The 21,979-nt window shown below is 44.4% G+C and overlaps 1 protein-coding gene across 1 annotated transcript; it reads left to right on the forward strand.

Annotated features, from left to right (window-relative positions):
- Positions 1-328: 328 nt before the first annotated feature.
- On the forward strand, positions 329-20,326 carry strip1 (striatin interacting protein 1). Its single transcript, XM_015959855.3, has 20 exons — positions 329-765; positions 2,180-2,249; positions 2,354-2,428; positions 2,506-2,640; positions 2,736-2,856; positions 2,978-3,153; positions 3,230-3,357; positions 4,026-4,208; positions 4,463-4,683; positions 11,708-11,773; positions 11,865-11,928; positions 12,016-12,087; positions 12,196-12,270; positions 13,457-13,554; positions 14,776-14,902; positions 14,987-15,087; positions 15,175-15,241; positions 16,280-16,384; positions 16,504-16,708; positions 19,848-20,326. The coding sequence occupies exons 1-20, from the start codon at positions 529-531 to the stop codon at positions 20,093-20,095; spliced, it is 2,574 nt and encodes an 857-aa protein (XP_015815341.3). The 5' UTR covers positions 329-528; the 3' UTR covers positions 20,096-20,326.
- The last annotated feature ends 1,653 nt before the right edge of the window (positions 20,327-21,979 follow it).

Raw genomic sequence — 21,979 nt, forward strand, 5'->3', positions numbered from 1 at the left:
GGACAATAGAATCGTTTCTCATTGGGATTTTACCAACAGACCATTGCAACATCTGAGACTGGATAATGTAAAGTAATACTTTAGTGTTCTTGTGATGGACTGGAGACCAGCAGGCTGCCCACCTCGCACAGTCTGCTGAAGGTGGACACCAGCTCCCAATGGAGTACAGGAGGAATTGGTTACACCATATGAACAATGAATATTTGCTGTAGTGTTGTCCATCACCATTTCTACTTATTGAACAACTAAAAAATTTTCAATGTTTGTTTTTCTGTCCAAATTTTCCTTCAATAAACACATGAAATTGCAAAACAGAGCTGTTGTCCTTGTGCGCATTTACATGATAGATGTACAGTGGGGGCATTGAAAGAAAATATAGAGTTTTTTGTTGAGTAAATATAAAGGTATCTGATGTTTGTATGAATTTGACCGCCGATCGTCAAAACCTTAAAAATTATAAACAATAAAATCTGATCTTAAAGCAAGGGTGGGATTGATCTTATAAAAATAATATAAAGTTGAACATGAATGACAGATTTAATACAAATTCGTCAAAAAGATGCAACAGAAGAACCGAGAGGAAGGTCCACGTACGCGTCAGAAACAAACTCTCGCTCAATTTTCATCTCGCGAGAGTTCGTCCAATTGCTAATGATGGATGTCGGTGGGAATGGTGGTGGTCCACCTGTAAACAATAAACAAAGAGCTATGCTGCCCAATAAAGGCAGGGGAGAATTTCCTCGGAATTCAAGAAAAGACTCAGAGGTGCGTTAACAGAAAAGTTAATTTTTATTTCGCCAGGGGGTTCTGTAATCAAGACGAGGCCTCGTTTCTGCTATTGTAACGTTAGCTTTGTGAGTGTCTCTTAACTAGCATGTCTTTAACAACTCGGCTGCTGCTATCTGCAGTAACTGACTCAAAATGTTTTAAATGTGTGTGTATATCTTTGTGATCTTTTTGTCCTCTGAAATGTTGCTGTTGGTTTAGCTCTAGCTTCGCTTAGAGTAGCTAGCTGATGCTAGCTAACAGGACTGCCTGTCAGAATTCTGTCTACCTGTTGAAAAAATGTGAGTCGGGTCCACTCGTGCTTTATGATCCATTTAGTTGCAGCAACAGTGCTTTAAAAACAGTTACGTGAATAAGCTAACATAGGGTTCTTCCTAGTCACAGTGCGTGTCTGCATCATGATGCATAGCAGCAATTTCCAGAATCTGCTCCAGGAGTTGATTTGACCCAATAAACAAACTGAATCAAGTACAACTAGAAATTAAAAAATACTTGATTTGTCTCTATTTTGGTGCTAGAATTGGTCTTTTAATACTGCAGTTTGTCCAAATGAAACCAAATTTACTCACCATGGTTGTAGTGGATATGCAGGAGCTCCACCATCAGTATTAGAAAGAAAACGATATTTTATATAGCGCCTCTCAAGATAAAAATCACGAGGCACTTCACAAAAACAAAAAGTACGGAAAGAGAGAGAGAAAATTAATAGGAAAGACCAGAGAGCATGCAGGGGTGGGCAGTCCTGGACCTCGAGGGCCGCTCTTTAGCATGTTTTAGTTGTTTCCCTGCATTAATACATTTCATTTTAATCAGCAGGTGATTAAAAGACCTCTACATAAGCTTGATGACCTGCTGAACAGGTTATTCAACCATTGAATTAAGTGTGTTGGAACAGGGAAATGACTAAAACATGCTGGGTAGTGCCCTCAGAGGACCAGAGTTGTCCACTGATCCACTTGGTTTGATGCTTGTACGTAAACACTAAATCATATTTGTTGTGGTTGTTGTGACTCATCCTTCAATTAACAATGGGATTGGGTTCTGGTTAGTTTGGAGATCAGATGTCAGCCTCTTTTCTCATTTTTATGTGTTTTTGTGTAGCAGGTGTTATCACTCGGGGCTGGACACATCTTGTGTGCAGTGTTGTGTTGCTGCAGTATGGAGCTAGGATTGTGTGCAGTGTGTTTGGTGTCAAAAATCCCTTTTATCTAACTCTGACATCCTTATGTTTCACAATAAATCATACTTTAGTCAGGGTTACTACAACACTTAATTTACATCTGGGATATATAAAATGATTTCTTAATTAAAATTCTAATTAGTGATACTTCTTCAAAACTGTAGGCAAGAAATTACTATTATTTTTGTCTGATATCTGATCTCATGTGTGCAGGGAATGTCTGAGTTGCCGGATCTCGAGTTTGAATATTCTGACACAGACAAGTGGGCTGCAGAGCTGTCAGGTTTGGATGCATATGCTTCTCAGAATCAGAAATCTAGATTCAGAATAAGTTTGACTTGTTCTTAACTAGACCATTAATTAAATTTTATTTTGTACCATTTTCAGAACTTTACAGTTACACTGAAGGACCAGAATTTGTTCTTAACAGGAAGTGCTTTGAGGAAGAATTCAGAGCTCATGGTAGGTGGCCCTAATTACCGATAAGATGCTTATAAAATATAAAATGTTTATTTAGCTGTTTCCTTGCTGTGCTTCAGTGTTTGATAAGAAGTGGACGGAGCTGGATGCAGCTCAGCACAGGGCTCATGCCTTGCGTCTCCTGGACAGTCTGGAGGTCATCACTCGTGAGAAGAGACTGAAGGTTGCTAGAGCTATTCTGTACATGGCTCAGGGTCAGTGTTCCCTCACTTTGAATAAAATCAACTTAATTACAAGGTAAAGATCTGCTTTATGTTTCTAACCTTTGATAAATCTCTGTTTTATGCAGGAACCTTTGGAGAATGCAGCTCTGAGGTTGAGGTGCAGCACTGGATGAGATATAACATATTTCTGCTACTTGATGTTGGGACCTTCTCTGCTCTGGTGGAACTACTTAACATGGAGATCGAGTATGTTTTATGTTCAGTTCATGAATGGTTGTTGCACATTAATTGCTGTAAAAGTTGTTGTTTCGCAGAGTTTTCAGTCTATGTATTTTCTGTTATATCACTGATGCACTCTACTCCTCAGTAACAGTGCCGCCTGTAGTAGTGCAGTCAGAAAACCGGCCATCTCCCTCGCCGACAGCACCGATCTCCGGGTGCTGCTTAACATCATGTACCTGATGGTGGAGACGATTCAACAGAACGACCCGGCCGACAAGCCTGAGTGGAAAATCATCAGGGAAACCTTCAGAGCAGAGCTGGGTAGATATGGACCTACAGTCGTGTTGAAGTTCAGTTCAGATGTAGAAGCTAAGTCTTTGCTGCTGCTTCAATGCAGGATCTCCTCTGTTCAACAACGAGCCCATTTCTGTCATGCTCTTTGGGATGGTTACCAAGTTCTGCAGCGGCCATGCTCCTCACTTCCCTATGAAGAAGGTCCTTCTGCTGCTGTGGAAGAGCATCTTGGTAAGAAAGGAACATAAGGACACTTAAGTTCACCCTCAGAATTAAGTGCATTTTCTGTGCAGGCGTTAGTCATTTTCATTAACTTTGGCTGTGATGATGATGAGGTCCCTTGACATTTTTTTGTGTCACTGACTCATTCAAACGACATTTTTCTAACAAAGCTAAATGTTGCCATAAATATATTTTATTTCACTTAATCTATATTCTTGTGCGTAGAGACCTGAATGTGAGTTTTTCTGAATATCTGACACTCCACACAAAATAAAGGGTAAACAAAAATTATTTTTATGCCCATTTGTGACTCTCCAAAGCTCTGACAACCCCCCCCTCCCCCCCCCAAAAAAAACAAGTCCTCATGACATAACGCACAAGGAACTATTAAATTTTATTTTATTTTTTTTCAATGTTGATTTTTCTTTAAAAAAAAACATGGCACCAAAGGGGCTAAATCTCAAACACATAAATATTTTCCTTTGTTTGGTGAGGACTGAAGCTAAGGATGGAATTTGTGTTAAAAATTTTACTTTTGAAAAATATTATTTTAATTGCATCTTTTGATCAAAGTAATGTTTTTGTGCAAAGAGCCTCCAATGTAGCTTTTATTAAAGGAACCTGTTAGGGTTAAACAAAGTCTAGTGGATCCACAAAGAAGCACTTTTTTCTTTCAGTTCACTCTTGGAGGGTTTGAGCAGCTTCAGGGCATTAAGGTCTGCAAGCGTGAGGAGCTGGGCCTTCCTCCTCTCCCGGAGGACAGCATTCGAGTCATTCGCAGCATGAGGGCAGCATCTCCTCCCGCTTCTGCGTCCGATCTGATTGAACAGCAACAGAAGCGGGCCCGGCGGGAACACAAGGTACTCGACACTGCTGCTGCGTTTAAATATTCCAGGTCACAGAAAACCACTTTGAAGTAAGAGGAGGATGAGCTGTTTACTGGTGTTTTGCTCTGTTTAATATTGTTATCACTACTGCGTTTATTAAGTTTTCTCAAATGAACCGTTTAGACCCATTTTTCAGGCTCTTTGTGGTAGTTCAGTGTTTTTCCTCCTGTCATGCTGCAGCTGGGCTCCAGTCTGAGTGTAATGATGCATATCTGAACTCGTTCCAGGCTCTGATCAAACAGGACAACCTGGACGCTTTCAATGAAAAGGATCCCTACAAGGCCGACGACTCTCGCGACGACGAGGATGACAACGATGACAATGACAACTCTTTAGAGCCGGAGACTTTTCCTATAGAAAGAGACGAGGTGATGCCTCCACCCATTCCCCACCCACCATCAGAGAGGATGTCCTTCCCTAAAGGTCTTCCGTGGGCTCCCAAAGTCAGGTACGTCTCAGTCTCACCCCACAAACCTGCAGATTTAACTAGGGATGGACAATATGTCGGCATCAATATCGGTACCGGCTGATGTTCGTCGTTTTTTAACATATCTGTATCGGTTTGATAAATAAAACCGGGCGGATATGAACAACCAATATTTTTTCCATCTTGTCTCCATTTGTTTGCCTGTTTCAGAGGGTGGGGTGGGGGGTGGGGGGATGTGTAATACTTAAGTCATGTAAACAGTAAATGAAATCATCTCAGAAACGTAAATGTGTATGGGGTGTGTACGTAATAACGTAACTTCAGCTTTAATAATTTTCATTTTATACAAAATCTGCTGATTTTAGAAGCATTAATGTCAGTATATCGGTATTGGCAAATATCGGTTCTTTTTCTAACTTCGTTCGGTGTTTCATTATGGGAATCGCCCTGGCGTGACCAACTATGGAAGCTCCAATGACATCACGTCTGTCCCTGCGCCGTGCCCAGGCTCCGCCCACCCAGTATATACACGGCCAACCTACCCCTCAAACTCATTCTCGCTTTCTTCCCGTGAGGAACTACACTTTGCTCCCTCAGCGATTTTCAGGCCATCTTTGTTTAGCTGCTTAACTGTTCCGAGGCGTCCCCTCAGGATTAGTCGCCGAACGCAGTCTGGATTTGAGCTGAGTAAGTGCGTCTAAGGCCGGGCGTACACTGTGCGACTTTTTCACTTTTTTTGAGCCGATTTTCCACTCGTGCGAGAATCCACGAGATCGGGGCGAGTTTTGCGCCGAGCGTCGTGTACGAGAGGCGATTAACACCACGTGACCAGCTACCGATCAGCAATCGTGAGGTCGCACAAACTTCTGGCATGTTTAATATTTTGCTCGTCCCTCGTGAGGTTATCGCACTGTTGAAGCGGCGCTGTGAGCAGCTGCGACCCAAAAAGTATCAGAACCGCTCACGGCGCATGCGCAATCATGCATCAACACCGCTCGCCCGCTATTTCCCTAATAACACACGTTGTTCATTTTTATTTCTACACGTTTTTTTACTCACAAAGATTGTCAAGAAAGCGTGTTTGTCGTGTTCATGTCAAATTAAACTGATCACAAAACACAGATTTACTTTCTTTATTTCGTTTTCCTCATCCAACCCCCATAAATCCCTGTGTGTCCTCCTGCAGCTCTCCCGAAGGACAACAGGCAAGACAAGACAAAAAAGTATGACGTGTTGAGTAAAAACTGCTATTTTTAGCATATTTTTAGGGCCGACGTGTTGCTACCAGACGTACAGTGTGAGCAGTCGGATCGCATCCGAGAACTGGGTCGTACAGTGTGAGCACATGACTCGTGAGATCTGCCCTGCGAGGAAGTCGTACAGTTTGAGCTGAAGCTGAGTGCTACGCCCAGCTTAAGTCACTTGTCACACTTCACTAGGAACAGTCAACGCGTCACGGCGAACTTCCCCTACGGCTACTCTGTTGTCATTGACGGAGTGGTATTAGCGAGTGTGGCTCAAGCGAACGCGTTGAGGCGAGCTTGTCCTGTGCTTATTTAGCATTTATTTGCTAATGAGCTACTTTGGTGCCGCTAACGTGTCGCAACGAGTTGCGCTACATACAAAATATAGCTTTAGTTGCAGACTTACACCTGCTAACTAGCTTACTAACGCTTTTTCAGACTAACATGTCATGACTAGTCAGGTTGTCAGCTATGGCTTCCACCCCTATCCCAACGGACGGGTCGGAACCGAAGGCTAAAGAGGCTGCATCCCGCCTGTGCCCGGCATCATGTGGGGCTTCTATTTCAGGCAGGGACCCTCATCCTATGTGCATAGCTTGCATGGGTGCTGCTCATGCCCAGGCATCGCTGGCTAACCCGCAGACATGCCCTCACTGCTCCTCCATGCCGGAGAAGATAAGGGAAAGGAGGCTGAGAGTGGCAGTGGCTAACGGCCGGGACCCAGGCCTCTGCTCGGGCACGCCTGTTGATAAAGGTGACAACCATCAGCCACGAGCCTCCACTAGCTGGGCGGATATGATGGAAGAGGAGCCCCCGCTACCTCCTCTGTTCGAGGGGCTGGTGGACAGCGGGCTGCTTGATGCCGGTGATGACGAGGCTGGAGGTGATGTGAACTCAGATCTCCTCGACTTGGACATGGAAGAGGAGGAAGAGGATTCCACCTTCCCGGCTCAACACTCTAGGCCGTCTAGCGGCACTGGGGTGGCTTCGCAGGGGGACGCTGATCTGTACGAGGTTTGCAGACGAGCAGCGGCAAAGATGAACATTCAGTGGCCTGCAGCCCAAGGGGCAGAAGGGGTGGAACGAGACCTGTAGGATGGTAAGAGGCTCCCACTATCCTCCGCTCCACCCAAGCAGCTCGTGCCGGCTGTCCCAGCAGCATGAGAGAAATGAGCCGTTACTGGTCGAGCCCATTTAAGAGCAAACTCCCCACCAAGAGATGCTCTAAACTGGAGGTGCATGGAATCGGGGAATTGGAGCTGGCCGAACCCCCAACGGTGGAGCCTTCAGTGGCATACCACCTTCACCCCAACCGCAGATCCGTGTCAGCATCATCCAGCATCTCTCTCCCATCTAAAACGGATCGTCTCACGGCATCCGTTTTTCAGAGGATGTCCAAATATGCTGGCCAATCTGTGTGTTCCCTCAACGCGGTTACTCTCATGTCAGCTTATCAAGGAGAAATCCTGGAGGAAATGGGTCGTCAGCTGGACTCTGGGGCGCCTAACCCGGCTTTATGGGATGAAATCTGTGTGTTGAATGATCTCATCCTGCGCTCCTCTAGAGGAGCAGTCCAGGGCTGTGGACGTGTGATGGGTTTGGCGGTTTCAGGTGAGAGAGCCTTGTGGCTAAACCTGTCAGGCCTAGGTGACACCCAGAAAGCTGATGTCATGGGTGCAGCATATGACCCTACCGAAGGTCTCTTTGGCCCTGCCTTGGAGAAGATGACTGAGACTAAGTACCCGCAGAAAGCAGGAAGGTGAGGCCATCAATCTCTGCTTGCCTCGTAAACATAACCATCAGGCACCCAAGCCTGGGTTTGCGGCAGCTGCCTCAGCGGCAAAGGGTCGACAGGGTGGGGCTAGACCACAGCGATCAGCAGGTGGTCAGCCAAACAAGGTGGAGAACCCTCGCCCGTGGGGGAAGCACTCTTTTGCAGCAGCAGCCGCCAGGAACCGCTCGTCTCACCCCAGCGAGGGCAAGAGGAAGAAGACATCCTAGCTGCTCTTGCTTCTCCTCTCCGGAAGAAGAAGAGGTTTTCAGAGGTACAAACAGACCTCTGTGTTCAGGGTTCAGACACCTGTGGTTCCCAGTCCTGCAGGAGTTTTGTTAGCTCCTCCCTCTTCGGTTCAGAGAGACGAGTGGAGCAGAAAACACAGTGTCACCAAACACTTTTCAGTTTTCAAATGAGCACACAGTCAGTGTCACCAAGCACTTTGTTCCTAAAGGTGTGCAAAAATGTTCATGGGGCTTGTTTAAGAATAAAGACGGCCTTTCTGCAGCCAGGCGTTCAGCCAAGGGCAGACAGCTCCCCACAAAAAATAATAAACAAACCCCATCAGGTCCCTCTGCACCCAGCAGAGGACCCTCTCGCTTTTCCCGCAGGACGAGTTGAGGCTGCTCGGGTGACGGAGATGACGTCACCCAACAGCGGCTCGCTTACGGCTCGGGCCGAGAGGTGGCGCGCATGTGCAGTTCCTCCTTGGGTTCTGATGACAGTTTGTCGGGGTTACAGCCTTCAGTTTGCCTCAAAACCGCCCCGTTTCAACGGGATAATAACGTCAGTGGCAAGAGAGGATTCGGCGCATATCCTGGAAAATGAAATTGCTTCACTGCTGGACAAAAAAGCGATTAGGATGGTGCCGAGCGACGAGGCCCACCAGGGTTTTTATTTGCGCTACTTCCTCATTCCAAAGACCTGCGTGTGTTAAGCAAACACTTACGCAAGTACACTTTCAGAATGTTGCCTCACAAAACACTGCCGTTCCGTCCGCCCAGGAGATTGGTTTGTCGCAATCGATCTCGTGGATGCCTATTTTCACATCTCTATTTATCCTCCACACAGGAAATTTCTCAGGTTTGCCTATCTGGGCACAGCCTACGAGTTTCAAACCATCCAGTTCGGGCTGTCATTAGCACCGAGGGTGTTCACTAAGTGTGGAGGCGGCGCTGTCCTCACTGAGGACTCGTGGGATCAGCATTGCGCTCTCTCCCGGGAGAAAGCAGCCAGCGACGCGCTGGTGGTGTTGAACCATCTGACCGACCTGGGGTTCAAAATAAACTGAACAAAGAGCAGTTTATTCCCCAGACAGTGCACAGAATATCTGGGTCTTCAGATAGGCTCTCTCTCTTACCGCATTTCGCTGTCAGAAGAGAGGATTGCGTCCTTCACACAGTATGCCACACGTTTTCAGTAAGGAATCCGTGGGTCGTACAGACTTTGCCCACGCCATCTCGGCCTCATGGCGTCAATGATTTCTGTGGTGAAACTGGGGCTTCTTCTGACGAGAGATGTTCAGCGGTGGGTGAGGTCGTTAAGACTGTGCTCCCGCCTTCATCTCCACCGCAGAGTGAAAATAACTCCGGCGTGCACGTCTGCTCTCCAGCCTTGGAGAGACCGAAAAGTTCTCACAACTGGGGTTCCGGTGGGGGCGGTGGTGTCCAGAGTTACCATGACGACGGACGCGTCCCTTACAGGTTGGTGGGCCACCTTGATGGGGAGAGCAGTGATGCAACACATGTGGCGGGCAGCTTGAACAGAGGGGCAGACCTTCTGTCCAGAGGGAATCCTCTGTACGGAGAATGGAAACTCCTCCCCCAGGTGGTGCACCAAATATGGCAGAGATTCGGTCAGGCTACCGTAGATATATTCGCCTCATGGGAAAGCGCCCACTGCCCACTCTTCTTCTCCCTGACAGACACGGACACGCCTCTGGGAGTCGACGCATTGGCTCACCAGTGGCCGAGAGTGCTGCTGTACGCGTTTCCTCCTCTCAGTCTGATTTCCTCCATTCTAATAAGAGTAAGGGAACAGGGCCTGTCTTTGATCTTGGTGGCTCCATTGTGGCCATCCAAGCCATGGGTGGCAGAAATAATCCAGATGCTTTGGGACAAACCCTGGCCCCTGTCTGTCCGCAGGGATCTCCTGTCCCAAGCCGGGGGAGAAATTAATCACCCTCACCCAGACCGCTTGTCTCTGTGGGCCTGGCCCGTGAGAGGTGGAATATGAGCGTGGCCTGCCCCCAAGTGTCATTGACACCATTCAAGACGCTAGGGCCCCCTCAACTCGCTCTCTTTACAGCTGTAAATGGAGGGGTGGTGTGAAGAAAAACATGTTATCCCATTTCAGTGTTCGGTGGTGGATGTACTCTGTGTTTTGCAGTCTGATGTACAAGGGTAAAGCTTTCTCCAATATTAAGGTTTATCTGGCTGCAATTTCTTCATGCCATGTGGGGTTTGGTGACAAACCAATGGGGCAACACCCATTAGCGAGTTGCTTCATGAAGGGTGCTCGCCTTAAGCTACCAGTCTTTAGGCCACTGGTACCACTGTGGGACCTCTCTTGTTCTGGAGGCCCTCCGTCATCATCCTTTTGAACCTGTAGATGGGGCTGGATTGAAATTTCTCTCTTTAAAAACTGCACTGCTCTTAGCTTTAACTACATCAAAGAGAGTGAGTGAACTTCAGTCATGGTCAGTCAGTCCCTCTTGTTTACAGTGGGCCCCTGGCTACACTAAGGTGTGTCTGCAGCCCAATCCAGCTTTTGTGCCTAAAGTAATGCAGTCGTCTTATAGCTGCTCCCCTATGGAGCTGCTGGCTTTTCACCCACCTCCTTTTTCCTCAGCAGAAGAGCAGAAGCTTAATTGTCTCCGCCCTGTTCAAGCTTTAAGGGCTTATATGGACCGGACTGCTGGTCTCAGAAAATCAGACCAGTTGTTTGTTTCTTGGGCCACGGCCCATAAAGGCAAACCTGTGTCTCGGCAGAGACTGGCACACTGGATTGTAGAAGCAATCAGCCTTTCATATAGGTGCAAAGGTGCTGAACCCCCTCTGGGGGTGAGGGCTCATTCTACAAGGAGCATGGCCACATCTTGGGCCCTGTTTCGGGGGGTGTCAGTCCAGGATATTTGTGCAGCAGTTAGCTGGGCCACACCGCTAACTTTTGCGCAGTTTTACAGGCTGGATGTGTCTCAACCTTCACTGGCGCATTCAGTGCTGGAGGCCGGATGCACAGCATCTGCCTAGTGGTTAAGCTGAATTTTGCTGCAGCTCGCTTCGGGGTGGACATGCAATCCGGGAGTGGGCCATATCTCCCAGAGTGAAACACCGAACGAAGTTAGAAAAAGAACGTAGGGTTACGTTATGTAAACCCCGGTTCTTTGATAACAGAGTGAGGTGTTTCACCAACAATTCCCTTCTTGCATTATCGGTAAGAAATCGTCCGTATGAGTAGGAGGGATTGGTTGGCCATGTATATACTGGGTGGGCGGAGCCTGGGCACGGCGCAACCGGTCTGTCAGGGACAGACGTGATGTCATTGGAGCTTCCGTAGTTGGTCACGCCAGGGTGATTCCCATAGTGAAACACCTCACTCTGTTCTCAAAGAACCGGGGTTTACATAACTTAACCCTACGTAATCGGCCATAACGGTGATCTTAATTTCGGTATCGGCCCAAAATTTCATATCGGTGCATCACTAGATTTAACAGTTCATGACTACAGATTCAGTTTTTTTTTTGGGGGGGTCAAGTCAACTGTATTTATATAGCACTTTACAACAACATGAAAGCTGACCAAAGTGCTTAAAAAGCCAAATACAGTAAAACCAACAGCAATTTGCTGAAATGCTGAGAATAAGTTACAATAAAAAGGCTCATAGTAAAAGAAATGAAAACATGACATAAAAACCACTAAAACTATACTTTTTATGCTAATTAACAGAAATTCTAATTTAGATAAGTTGTTTTTGTTTACTTAGAGGATTTGAGATGTTTCTGATATTACTGTTATTTCTCAAACAGAGAAAAAGATATAGAAAGTTTTCTGGAGTCAAGTAGAAGTAAATTCATCGGTTACACTCTCGGCAGGTGGGTTTGATTTTAAGCAGCTCCAAACTTGAGAACAGCTTTGTTTAACGTCATAATGTGGGAGCGTAAAGCTGCTTTTTGTGTCCTGCAGTGATACTGACACAGTGGTTGGGTTGCCCAGACCCATTCACGAGAGCATCAAGACACTAAAGCAGGTAAGCTGACAGGTTTGTGGAGCTGTTGCTGCAGGGCAGCCTAACACACCTGTTACTAAATGATTATTTTTCCCTTTGGTTTTCCAGCATAAGTATATTTCCATAGCAGAAATCCAGATTGCAAAGGAGGAGGAATACCAGAAAACTCCCCTCTCTGTTGTGAGTGGAAAGCAAATCTTTAATAATTTACCCTGATTGCGGCCTGAACAGTAATCTGCAGAGGGCTTGAAGGGTCACAGTTCTTGTCCTTTCTGTTTTTCTTTTCAGGGAGAAGAAGAAGTGGAGATGTGCTCCACTGAGCTTCTCTATCAGGGAATCCTGCCCAGTTTGCCTCAATACATGGTTGGTTCTTCAGACAGGGTCTACTTTCAGCTACTGTGAATGTTCACTAATAAAACCTCACTGTATGGTGACTGTTCAGGATCTCCAGCTGTAGATCTCAGCTTAAACTGACTCTTGTTTGGAAGTAATTATTACGTCATTATAGACATGGCTGTTCTCGGCTCTCTCCTGGGCTTATTCATCACACACAACCTGTGTCGAACTAGAATAGATTAAGAATCTCCTGAAATGAGTACCGTATTTTCCGGAGTATAAGTCGTACCAGCCACAAAATGTATAATGAAGAAGAAAAAAACATATATAAGTCGCACTGTACTATGAGTCACATTTTGGGGGGAATTTTTTTTAAATTTTTTATTTTTTACAAAGTCTGAGACCAAGCATTTCACATTTAAGACAAGTACAAGTAACAATAACAGAATAAACAACCAGGGCGCAGCAGCGCGCCACGGTCTCCAGCAGAGGATGGCGGTGTTTCAAACTCTCCCAGCGGGTGGGGAAAGCACCTGCAGCACCCCGCCACAGGCTGCAGCAGGTGATGGCGGTGTTTGAAACCCTCCCAGCGGGGCAGAGGAGCTGAAACCTGGACCGGAGCCGGCCTGCAGCAGCGTGCCACGGTCTCCAGCAGGTGATGGCGGGCAAGGGAGCTCATTCCTGGTCCGGAGCCGGCCCGCGGTATACATAATTTGGTATATAAGTCACTTTGGTATATAAGTCGCAGGACCAGCCAGACTATGAAAAAAAGTGCGACTTATAGTCCAGAAAATACGGTAATTATATTAGCTATATGAAGGAACCTGAAATGCAGCCAGTCCAAACATCAGCTACAATTATAAGATTAGGCAATGACATCACTTTAATACTTTCTGTAGGATTAGTTAGGAAACGCATACGATTTATTTCGACTTGAGTTTGACATTTAAGATCCTGAGACCTGCGCTTTTGTCTGGTCTACATTTTTCATTTCCCCCTGGGGGGTTGTTCTTTTGAACTTTTAAAAAAATGAACACACTTTTCTTGAAATAAATATTTAGAAGAAACAAGTAATAAATAAAGGTAAAATACTACAAAATAAAATGTAGAAAAGTTGAATGTAAACAAAGAAGTGTGTGTGCGTGTGTGTGTGATTAAGTTAAACGAGCTTAAATAGATGATTAGATGATGTTTTCTGTTATCTAAATGTTAGATTGCACTGCTGAAGATCCTTCTGGCTGCTGCTCCCACATCTAAAGCCAAAACGGACTCCATTAACATCCTAGCAGACGTGCTGCCAGAGGAGATGCCGTGAGTGGAAAATTTACTGACTAATGTCTAAAACGGTTGTTCTCATCAAACCCAGACCAGTCTTAGAAACTACTTTGTCCCTCATGCCATCAAACATCTGAACACCTTGCTGGGGTGGGGGTGTTGGAACAGGAGGTGCAGGAATAAAATAGCATAACACAACCTGACAGCATTATTTTCAAATCCTAGAGTCTCATTGTCTATTTTCCATCAGAAGCTAATGCAGGAGATAGGTGTAGGTAGGGATGGGTACCTTTGACATTTGAATCGATATGGTACCAATTCCCGGTACCTACGAATCGATACCGGTACTTAACAATATCAATTTTCGATACTTTTGAGTGTTTAATAACTATTCAAATTGCTTTTTTAATTAAATATATACTATTTTCCCAATATTTAACCATATTTGATTAATATCATGATAAATAACATACAACTGTTTGTATTTTATCATCGTAGTGTTGTACAAAATTCTTCAATATGAAAACCTTTAACAACAACTGTTTCTAAATGATGCAAAAACAAACCCAGCTCCATGTACTCCTAATCCTCTCCTTTCCCCTCTGGAATAACTGATGAGGACACCATGTATTAGAAACTACAAATGAAACTGAAAAATGAAAGTGAATCGGTACTAAGTCAGTACTACTGAATTCGGTCGGTGCCTTAAGAAGTACCGAATTTGGTATCCATCCCTATGTGTAGGAGACTATTTTCATGTTCAAGCTGCATGAGAAACTCAAAGTGACTGATTATAATCATTAAAAAATGGCTTTTCAGTGTTCCACACCTTTAGATAATGCTGATAAATTACCTTTTTATACCTTTTAAAAATATATTCATTTTATTGTTATCCCCTTTTTCTATCAATGCACTACTCCTGGAAACCCCCAGAGGAACCCTCCTGAGTGATTGGTAAAGTTATTCGGACTCTTTGGGTCCTTGAAGACGTTTCGCTTCTCATCCCAAGATTTTTGTCAGTTCTAAGTGGAAAAAAGCAAAAGGTTTTCAAAGAACCAAAGAAGTCCAGTTTCCTTCATTCGAACCTCCTAGGTTTACTGAAGACCAGCATACTATCTAAAACAGTTTTATTTTGAAAAGAAAACTCTGCAAAAACTGTTTATATCCAGAAAAAGTCTGTAACAGACAGTGAGGATGTAAGTGGGAGGAGCTTGATTTTTATTCCGAGAGGATCTGGTCTCCTGTCTCCCCCTGCAGGACGACGGTCCTACAGAGCATGAAGCTGGGTGTCGACGTCAACCGGCACAAAGAAATCATTGTTAAAGCCATTTCTGCCATCCTTCTGCTGCTGCTGAAGCACTTCAAGCTGAACCACATCTACCAGGTGAAACACCTCCTGTGCTTTATTGATGAGAAAGTATTTCATCGGAGGCAAATCCACCTTAACTAAGCGTGTGTGTGTTTGTAGTTTGAGTACATGGCTCAGCACCTGGTGTTTGCCAACTGTATCCCACTCATCCTGAAGTTTTTCAACCAGAACATAATGTCTTACATCACAGCTAAGAACAGGTGCTGTCATGCTTTTATTTTTAGTTTTGTAGTCGTAATAACTTCCTGGTAATGGTGGACGTAACTGAACGGTTGTCTCTTCAACAGCATCTCTGTACTTGATTTCCCCCACTGCGTGGTGCATGAGCTCCCTGAGCTGACCGCAGAGAGTTTGGTGAGTTTTCTGACTCATCGTGTAGCCTTCAAGCAACACTTCATACGTTTCCCACTCATCCCTCCTGCTGGTTGAAAGAACTACAACTGTCCTAAACAACCCCGCCATTGCCTGCTGTAGTTGGTGCTAACAATAAGCTACCGCTAGCATGAGCCAATAGCATATTCTGCAGTTGGTGTCACAGCATAAGTGCAGCTGGGCGCTAATGCTATGCAAACAAAGCATGCAACAGCGGTGCTTAGTTCCTTCCTGTTTGAACGTATTTAGGAGATGAAACTGCAACTTTGAGATGACCAGAGTGATTCTGATTCATAGGCACCCATGCGAAATACACACTTGCTTGTCTAGGGCTAAATCCCAAAATGCATAGCAACATTATGTCGATCTATTTTTGGCTACTGTAGAATATGCTATTGATACTAAAATATGCCATTAAGTAGAAATATCTTCACTGTTTGACAAAAAAAAATCTTTACAAGTCTAACAGAAACAAAGCCAGGTCACCATCAGTCTGTGATTTCAAAGCCTCCTTCAGCTCCGTTAAACAAGTGTAGGTCGGGCTGATGTTCACTCTGGTTTAGTGCTGCCATGATTAGTCGATTCGTAAAAATAAAAAAAAAACGGAAAAAACAAGACACGGCAAGCCGACAACGTATGTATAATCTATTTTACAGAGATAAAAGAGAAGCACGTACAGTGCAACATTTGTATGCACTGTACGTGCTTCCAACCAAAAATAACCCAACTTCTGCTTTTTATTGACGATCAGCAAACTGAAAAAGCTAACCATCGTATTTGCTACCAGCCTAATAAACGGCTTTTGCATAAAGCAGGTCAATATTTCCCACTAGTGTTCTTACCTGAACCACAAAATGTTGCACAGTTTCTGGGCAGTAGAGTGCTGTCCACTGTGAAACCGCTGAAGTTTCTGGCTCAAGAACCACTGAAACTAGTTTGAACACAATAGCTTCAAGGGTTAAAAACTCTTTTGTGTAGTTTCAGATTTTTTTCCCCCTTTGAATGATCTCTGGGTTGCAGGAAGCTGGAGACAACACTCAGTTCTGCTGGAGGAATCTGTTCTCGTGTATCAACCTGCTGAGGATCCTGAACAAACTGACCAAATGGAAACACTCCAGAACCATGGTGAGAGAAGTACATGTGGAAACTGTTAAAACCCATGACACATGTGTGTGTGTGTATGTGTGCATGTGTGTGTGTGTATGTGTGCATGTGTGTGTTAGTAATCTGCTTCTCTCCACCAGATGCTGGTCGTGTTTAAGTCAGCTCCCATCCTGAAGAGGGCGCTGAAGGTGAAGCAGGCCATGATGCAGCTCTATGTCCTCAAGCTGCTCAAAGTTCAGACCAAATACTTAGGCCGGCAGTGGAGGAAGAGCAACATGAAAACCATGTCTGCTATTTATCAGAAAGTCCGACACAGACTCAACGACGACTGGGCATATGGAAACGGTGAGTGAAACCCAAAGCCTCGTCCTCCTGCTCTGGATGGATGGGTCTGACTTTTATTTACAAAACAATTCAAAAGCTCTTCTTAGTTCAGTCCGTATTTAAATTATAGTTTCACGTTTTTATTTTGCTCTCATTTTACAGGAGATTTATGTAAATAAAATGCTTTTCAAGGTACACTAAGTAATAAACTTATAGTGAAACAATCATGAAACAGTCTAACGTCCAAGTCGTGTTAGAAGGAAGGTTGTCTTAAAACACATTTCCTTCTCATGGAGGGTTGTCTGTTGTAGGGGTGGGCAATATAAACGATATAAGGTAGAAACGATATAAAATTGGGTAATGATAGAGTTTTTTGGTATATCGCAATAACTCATGGCGTCATTAAGATGTGCACCCTGCTGACATTGGGGAAACAGAATGGCAGTGACTGCAAGCATGGAGTGGGTGGAGGAGGAGGCCTATATGCCTCAAGTGGCATATATTTGCCACATGAGGATATTTAAAAGCATGTCATTTTGACATATATGAACAGAGGAAAAAAATATATCGCAATATACCGTAAATCCTCTAATACAGGCCCGGGCCTGTATTTGACTCAAGCTCATCAAGTTCCACGCCTTTATTGGAAGGAGGGCCAGAATTAGAGGCAGGCCTCTATTTCTATTTGAGCAAAATGAACTAATGGTTCGCTGGAGTTTTTGACAATTAAAATTGCGCCCACATTTTCAAAGTTAAACACATTTCTTTTAACAACGGTATTTTCTGCTTCAGCCATCTCCCCCCTCTCCCTGCGCAGCGGCCGCAATCTCACTGATACGCCTGCAGCCTCTCAGAGTTCCTGCTGCTCTAAACATTAAAATAATTATTTCATTTTCTGTTCCTCACTTCTGATTACCTTCAATGGTGTCTGTTTGTTGCAACCACCAGGTACAAAAACTAACTTGCTTTTATTTGACTATTTTTCTGTCCTGCCTGTTGATTATCTTCCTGCATCTCCTCTCAATCCTAAAGAGAAACTGCTACCTGGGTTCATATATATTCACTTATGAGTTACCTTTGAACTGCAGTTCTAAAAGATCTACCGATCGCAAAAACAGCGGAGTGCTCGCCGGCCACATCAGTTAGGTGCGTCACCGAGGACAAAACAGGTGATGCGCCCTGATCCACAGCAGCGAAAAGCATCAGGCACAAATAAAAGACAGAAAACATAAAAGGAAATGAGCCGACATGAACGATCACGTGTTAAATTAGTTTTTGAGGTGGCCACACCTGATGTGATAATGTTACTGTGGCCGTGCTCAGGACGCAGATGTCTGGAGCGCGTCAACAATCAGAGTGTTGCATGCGCAAGCTGGTTAAGGTTAGGATGGGGGTGAGGGGAAGGTAAAATTGCAAGAGGGGAAAGGTCACAATTTGGTTAAATGTCCGTTTTACGGTGGGTGTCAGTACCGACGCTCTGGCACAGCATGTTGCCTCCCGACGCGCAGGAGCTTGTCACCTGCTGACAGCAGGCTGCTGTCTTTTCCGTGGACTGCATCTTGCCGGTCATTATCACGTGACAGCGACTAGTCGATGACAGGCATAAAAAGTCACTATAGTGAAGTCGACTAGTTCATACAACCCCTACTGCTCCCCAGTGTTCTGCAGCATAATCAGCACGTTCTCTTTGAACTTGATATCAAATTTTCGCCTCCTCTTCGTCTCCGCACGGTTAAAGTTACCCTCGCGGTCTATCACTGGCAAATCAAAAGTGAGACGGATGACACAACCGCCCCCCGTACTTGCTTGTTACCACATTCCGCCCGGCCACAATAAAAAAACGGCCATTATCCACCTCCGCCGACACCGGCCAAACTATGATACCCGGCAGTTAATTAAATATAGGCTAATATTAGAGGATTTACGGTATATCGTTACCGCACATGCTTCAGATTATATCGCAATATAGATTTGAGGCCATATCACCCAGCTCTAGTGTGTTGTACTCCTTTAGAAAAAATGAAAGAGAGACAATCTGAATCAGCGGGGTTGCCATGTCTGACGAGGGACAAATGTGTCCGTGTTAAAAAGACTGAAATGCATAAACGTACAAGGGATGTGACTGCAGGGATGGCAGGATACCTCAGAAAAGTGCTACGCCCTCTGCTGTGCTGGCAAAGAATTGTTTCACTGCGCTCCGATCAGGTGATCCTTGATAGTCTGACCCACCGTGGGGTGCACCAGCACAGACAGACAGACAGAGATGTGTCAGTAAATTTGATAATAAAACAATGAAAAGATGTGTGGAGGTTGGCAACGTTCATGTCCCTTTAAGAAGCTGTAAAATGTGACAACGTAATACACGTGACAGCCCCATCTAGTGGACAACTTTTGTTTCTGCGCATATCTGTAGTTATCGTCCATTTATCGTTATCGAGGTGAAATCCTCTATATACTGTGATGTTGTTTTTAGGTCATGTTGCCCAGCCCTAGTTCATGTTACAAAACTAATGGCAAACTAACAAGATTTGTAGTCTACAAGCTTTTAACGCTGATACGACTTTACTCTCATCTGGCATATTTTACTGAGGATGTTTCTCGGCTCACCATCTAAAATCCAAACCAGGTCTGTGTAACCGACGTTAACCGTGTTCTTTACAAACACGCCATCATCCACGCGCTCTGATCTGCAGCAGCTGCTGCGTTTCGTCCAGAGCTGACGCAGATTCACAACATTAATGCAAAAGCGGGTGAAGCGCTAAACTGTCTCGCTCCTCATCAGCAAATGCAACCGGTTAGCCGCTAGTAAACAATCCTTTATTTTAGGCCCAAATCTTACTGGTTATGTCTTACAGTGTTTATACCGCACATTACTAGACTGCAGTACCCAAATTAGACAACAGGTTGTCATTCTCACTCGATTCTTACATCATGCACCTTTAAATCTTCCATTGCATTTTATTTTACATATCTGTAAACACAACTTTAATGTTTTTAGGTGTGTGGTTTTATTTCTTGGTCACTTGCTGTTTATTGTATTCAAACAAACAAGAAGACCTAGTTGTTTGTTTTATTATGTTATAAATAAAGTTAGAGTTTTAGATTTGTGTACATCAGAACAGACCACTAGGGTTGACCTGTCGTCTGCTTGCTGGAGCAGACCTGGACGCTCGTCCCTGGGACTTCCAGGCTGAGGAGTGCGCTCTCCGCGCCAGCATCGAACGCTTCAACAGTCGCCGCTACGACAAGAGCCACAGCAATCCTGACTTCCTGCCGGTGGACAACTGCCTGCAGAGCGTCCTGGGACAGCGGGTGGACCTGCCCGAGGACTTTCAAATGAACTATGACCTCTGGCTGGAGCGCGAGGTCTTCTCCAAACCCATTTCATGGGAGGAACTTCTGCAGTGAGATTCAGACACTTTATTATTACAATTATAATTGTTGTTGTTATTTTTTTCTCCTTTTTAAGAAGCTGTTTCCTGTGGGAGCTGATAAAAACAAAACTCTGATCAATCAGCATTATGTTACAGGTTCTAATAGATGGTTTTCCTCTCAGAAGCTGATTTATTTAATCAGTTTGGAGGATCCAACCAAACGTCTTCAGACACTTTATCTGTTAGACATTCATTAATGTCATGAATGTCCAAAAGGGGAAAATGTATAAAGATCCTCTTTTTTATACCAAGGCTCTTCTGTAATCTCTCCCCCCCCCCCCCCCCCCCCCGTAACAAAAGCAGGGGATGTGGTTTGATCTGCGTGCCTCGTATCCATCGCAGACAGCAGGTCAGTAATCCAGATGGAAGTACTACTTGATGGTTTTGTTTACTTTCAGTTTTAATTGTAACTATTTGTAGTGATTTTTATATCTTAACTCTTAAAAAGATGAGACTGGGTTTCATCCTGTGATGTAACCTCCTCAGGAAGGGTGTTAGTGGTCAGTAGCGGTGGAAACCTCTTAACTTCATTATGGTTGTCCGAGTTTCTTCTCTCCTGCCTTGGCTCTGGGACCGTGGAGACCTTCATGTGGACCTTCTGACCTACAGACCAACGGTGCTTGTTTGCCTTGGAGTGAAGGAGGAACAAGTTTACATTTGTAGTTTCTGATTTCACTCATCAGTTCTGAACTTCAGCAGATAACATCATCTAAAGACGAGTTACAAAACAAGTTTCCTCTTCATCCCCCTTGTGGGTTTATTTGTTTTTATTTGGAAAGTTAAGAAAATTTAAACACATGTAAATTGTTAAACCTATTTATCATGGCTTTTTGTTTTTCATCGACCTAATTACTATAATAAAATTATACTGTCTTGGGATTGTTGTTGTTTTGCTCGGCTACGTCAGATTTAATGAGGTTTATGTTTATGGCATCAGTGTAAGCAAACCTGCAGCAGAACAGGATGTACGAATCTAGAGGAAATGTCAGATATTTATACCTGAAGAGTAAAGCATCTGCAGTACCTGAACGAAATAAAACTTGATACACCCGTTTCCACTTTGCCTCGCCGTCTGTTTTTGAGGAAATTAAACCAAAGCACACAACACAGAGCCTGTAAACAGAACCACCACCTGCTAGATCTGCTGCTCATTCCCCGTGGAGACGGCTTCTGCCTTCTGCGACCGGGACGAGACAAACTGCAGCCGTCCTGAATGTGAGCGTGAGTTCACCTCCTCTGATCAGGAGCACCACTTCAGGTGAGATGATGAAAAGAAGAGGAGAGCGTTCGAGCGGGTCCCAGCTGAAGAGGCCCCGCAGCAGCAGTGCAGAAGCATCTGGGACGCTGTGCCGGCTTCACCAGAGACCACTAGATGTTTGCTGCAGCACAGATGATCTATTACTTCACATTTTACTTTTTGAATTATCATTTAATTCTTTTAATTATAATTCTTATAGGTTGAAGAAAATAATTATAATAATTACTGAGGAATATACGGTGGAAAAATTACCCATCATTAAATCTTGAATCTTCATTTCAAGACTAAATTAAAAGGAAACACAAGATTAAAACACGCCCCGTGGAGGAGTAACATACATATGTATTTGATTTTTAAAGCTTGATACACTTTGACCAATAAGATGTGAGTATCCATATGAATATGAAAATCCAGTCTGACTGGTCTTGAAGGTATAACCTAAAGATTTAGAATTATTTGTTTATTCAGGGATTGTCAGACATTTCGTATTAATTCAGACAGAGTCAAGTTTATAAAAAGTAAGAAATGTATTTCTAAACAATTAAAAACATGACAACAAGGAAACTTTATATGATGAATGAATCTAAGTGGATGGATTGT

The sequence above is a fragment of the Nothobranchius furzeri genome, chromosome 3, assembly GCF_043380555.1.
Source record: "Nothobranchius furzeri strain GRZ-AD chromosome 3, NfurGRZ-RIMD1, whole genome shotgun sequence".
In the NCBI taxonomy this organism is placed as follows: Eukaryota; Metazoa; Chordata; class Actinopteri; order Cyprinodontiformes; family Nothobranchiidae; genus Nothobranchius; species Nothobranchius furzeri.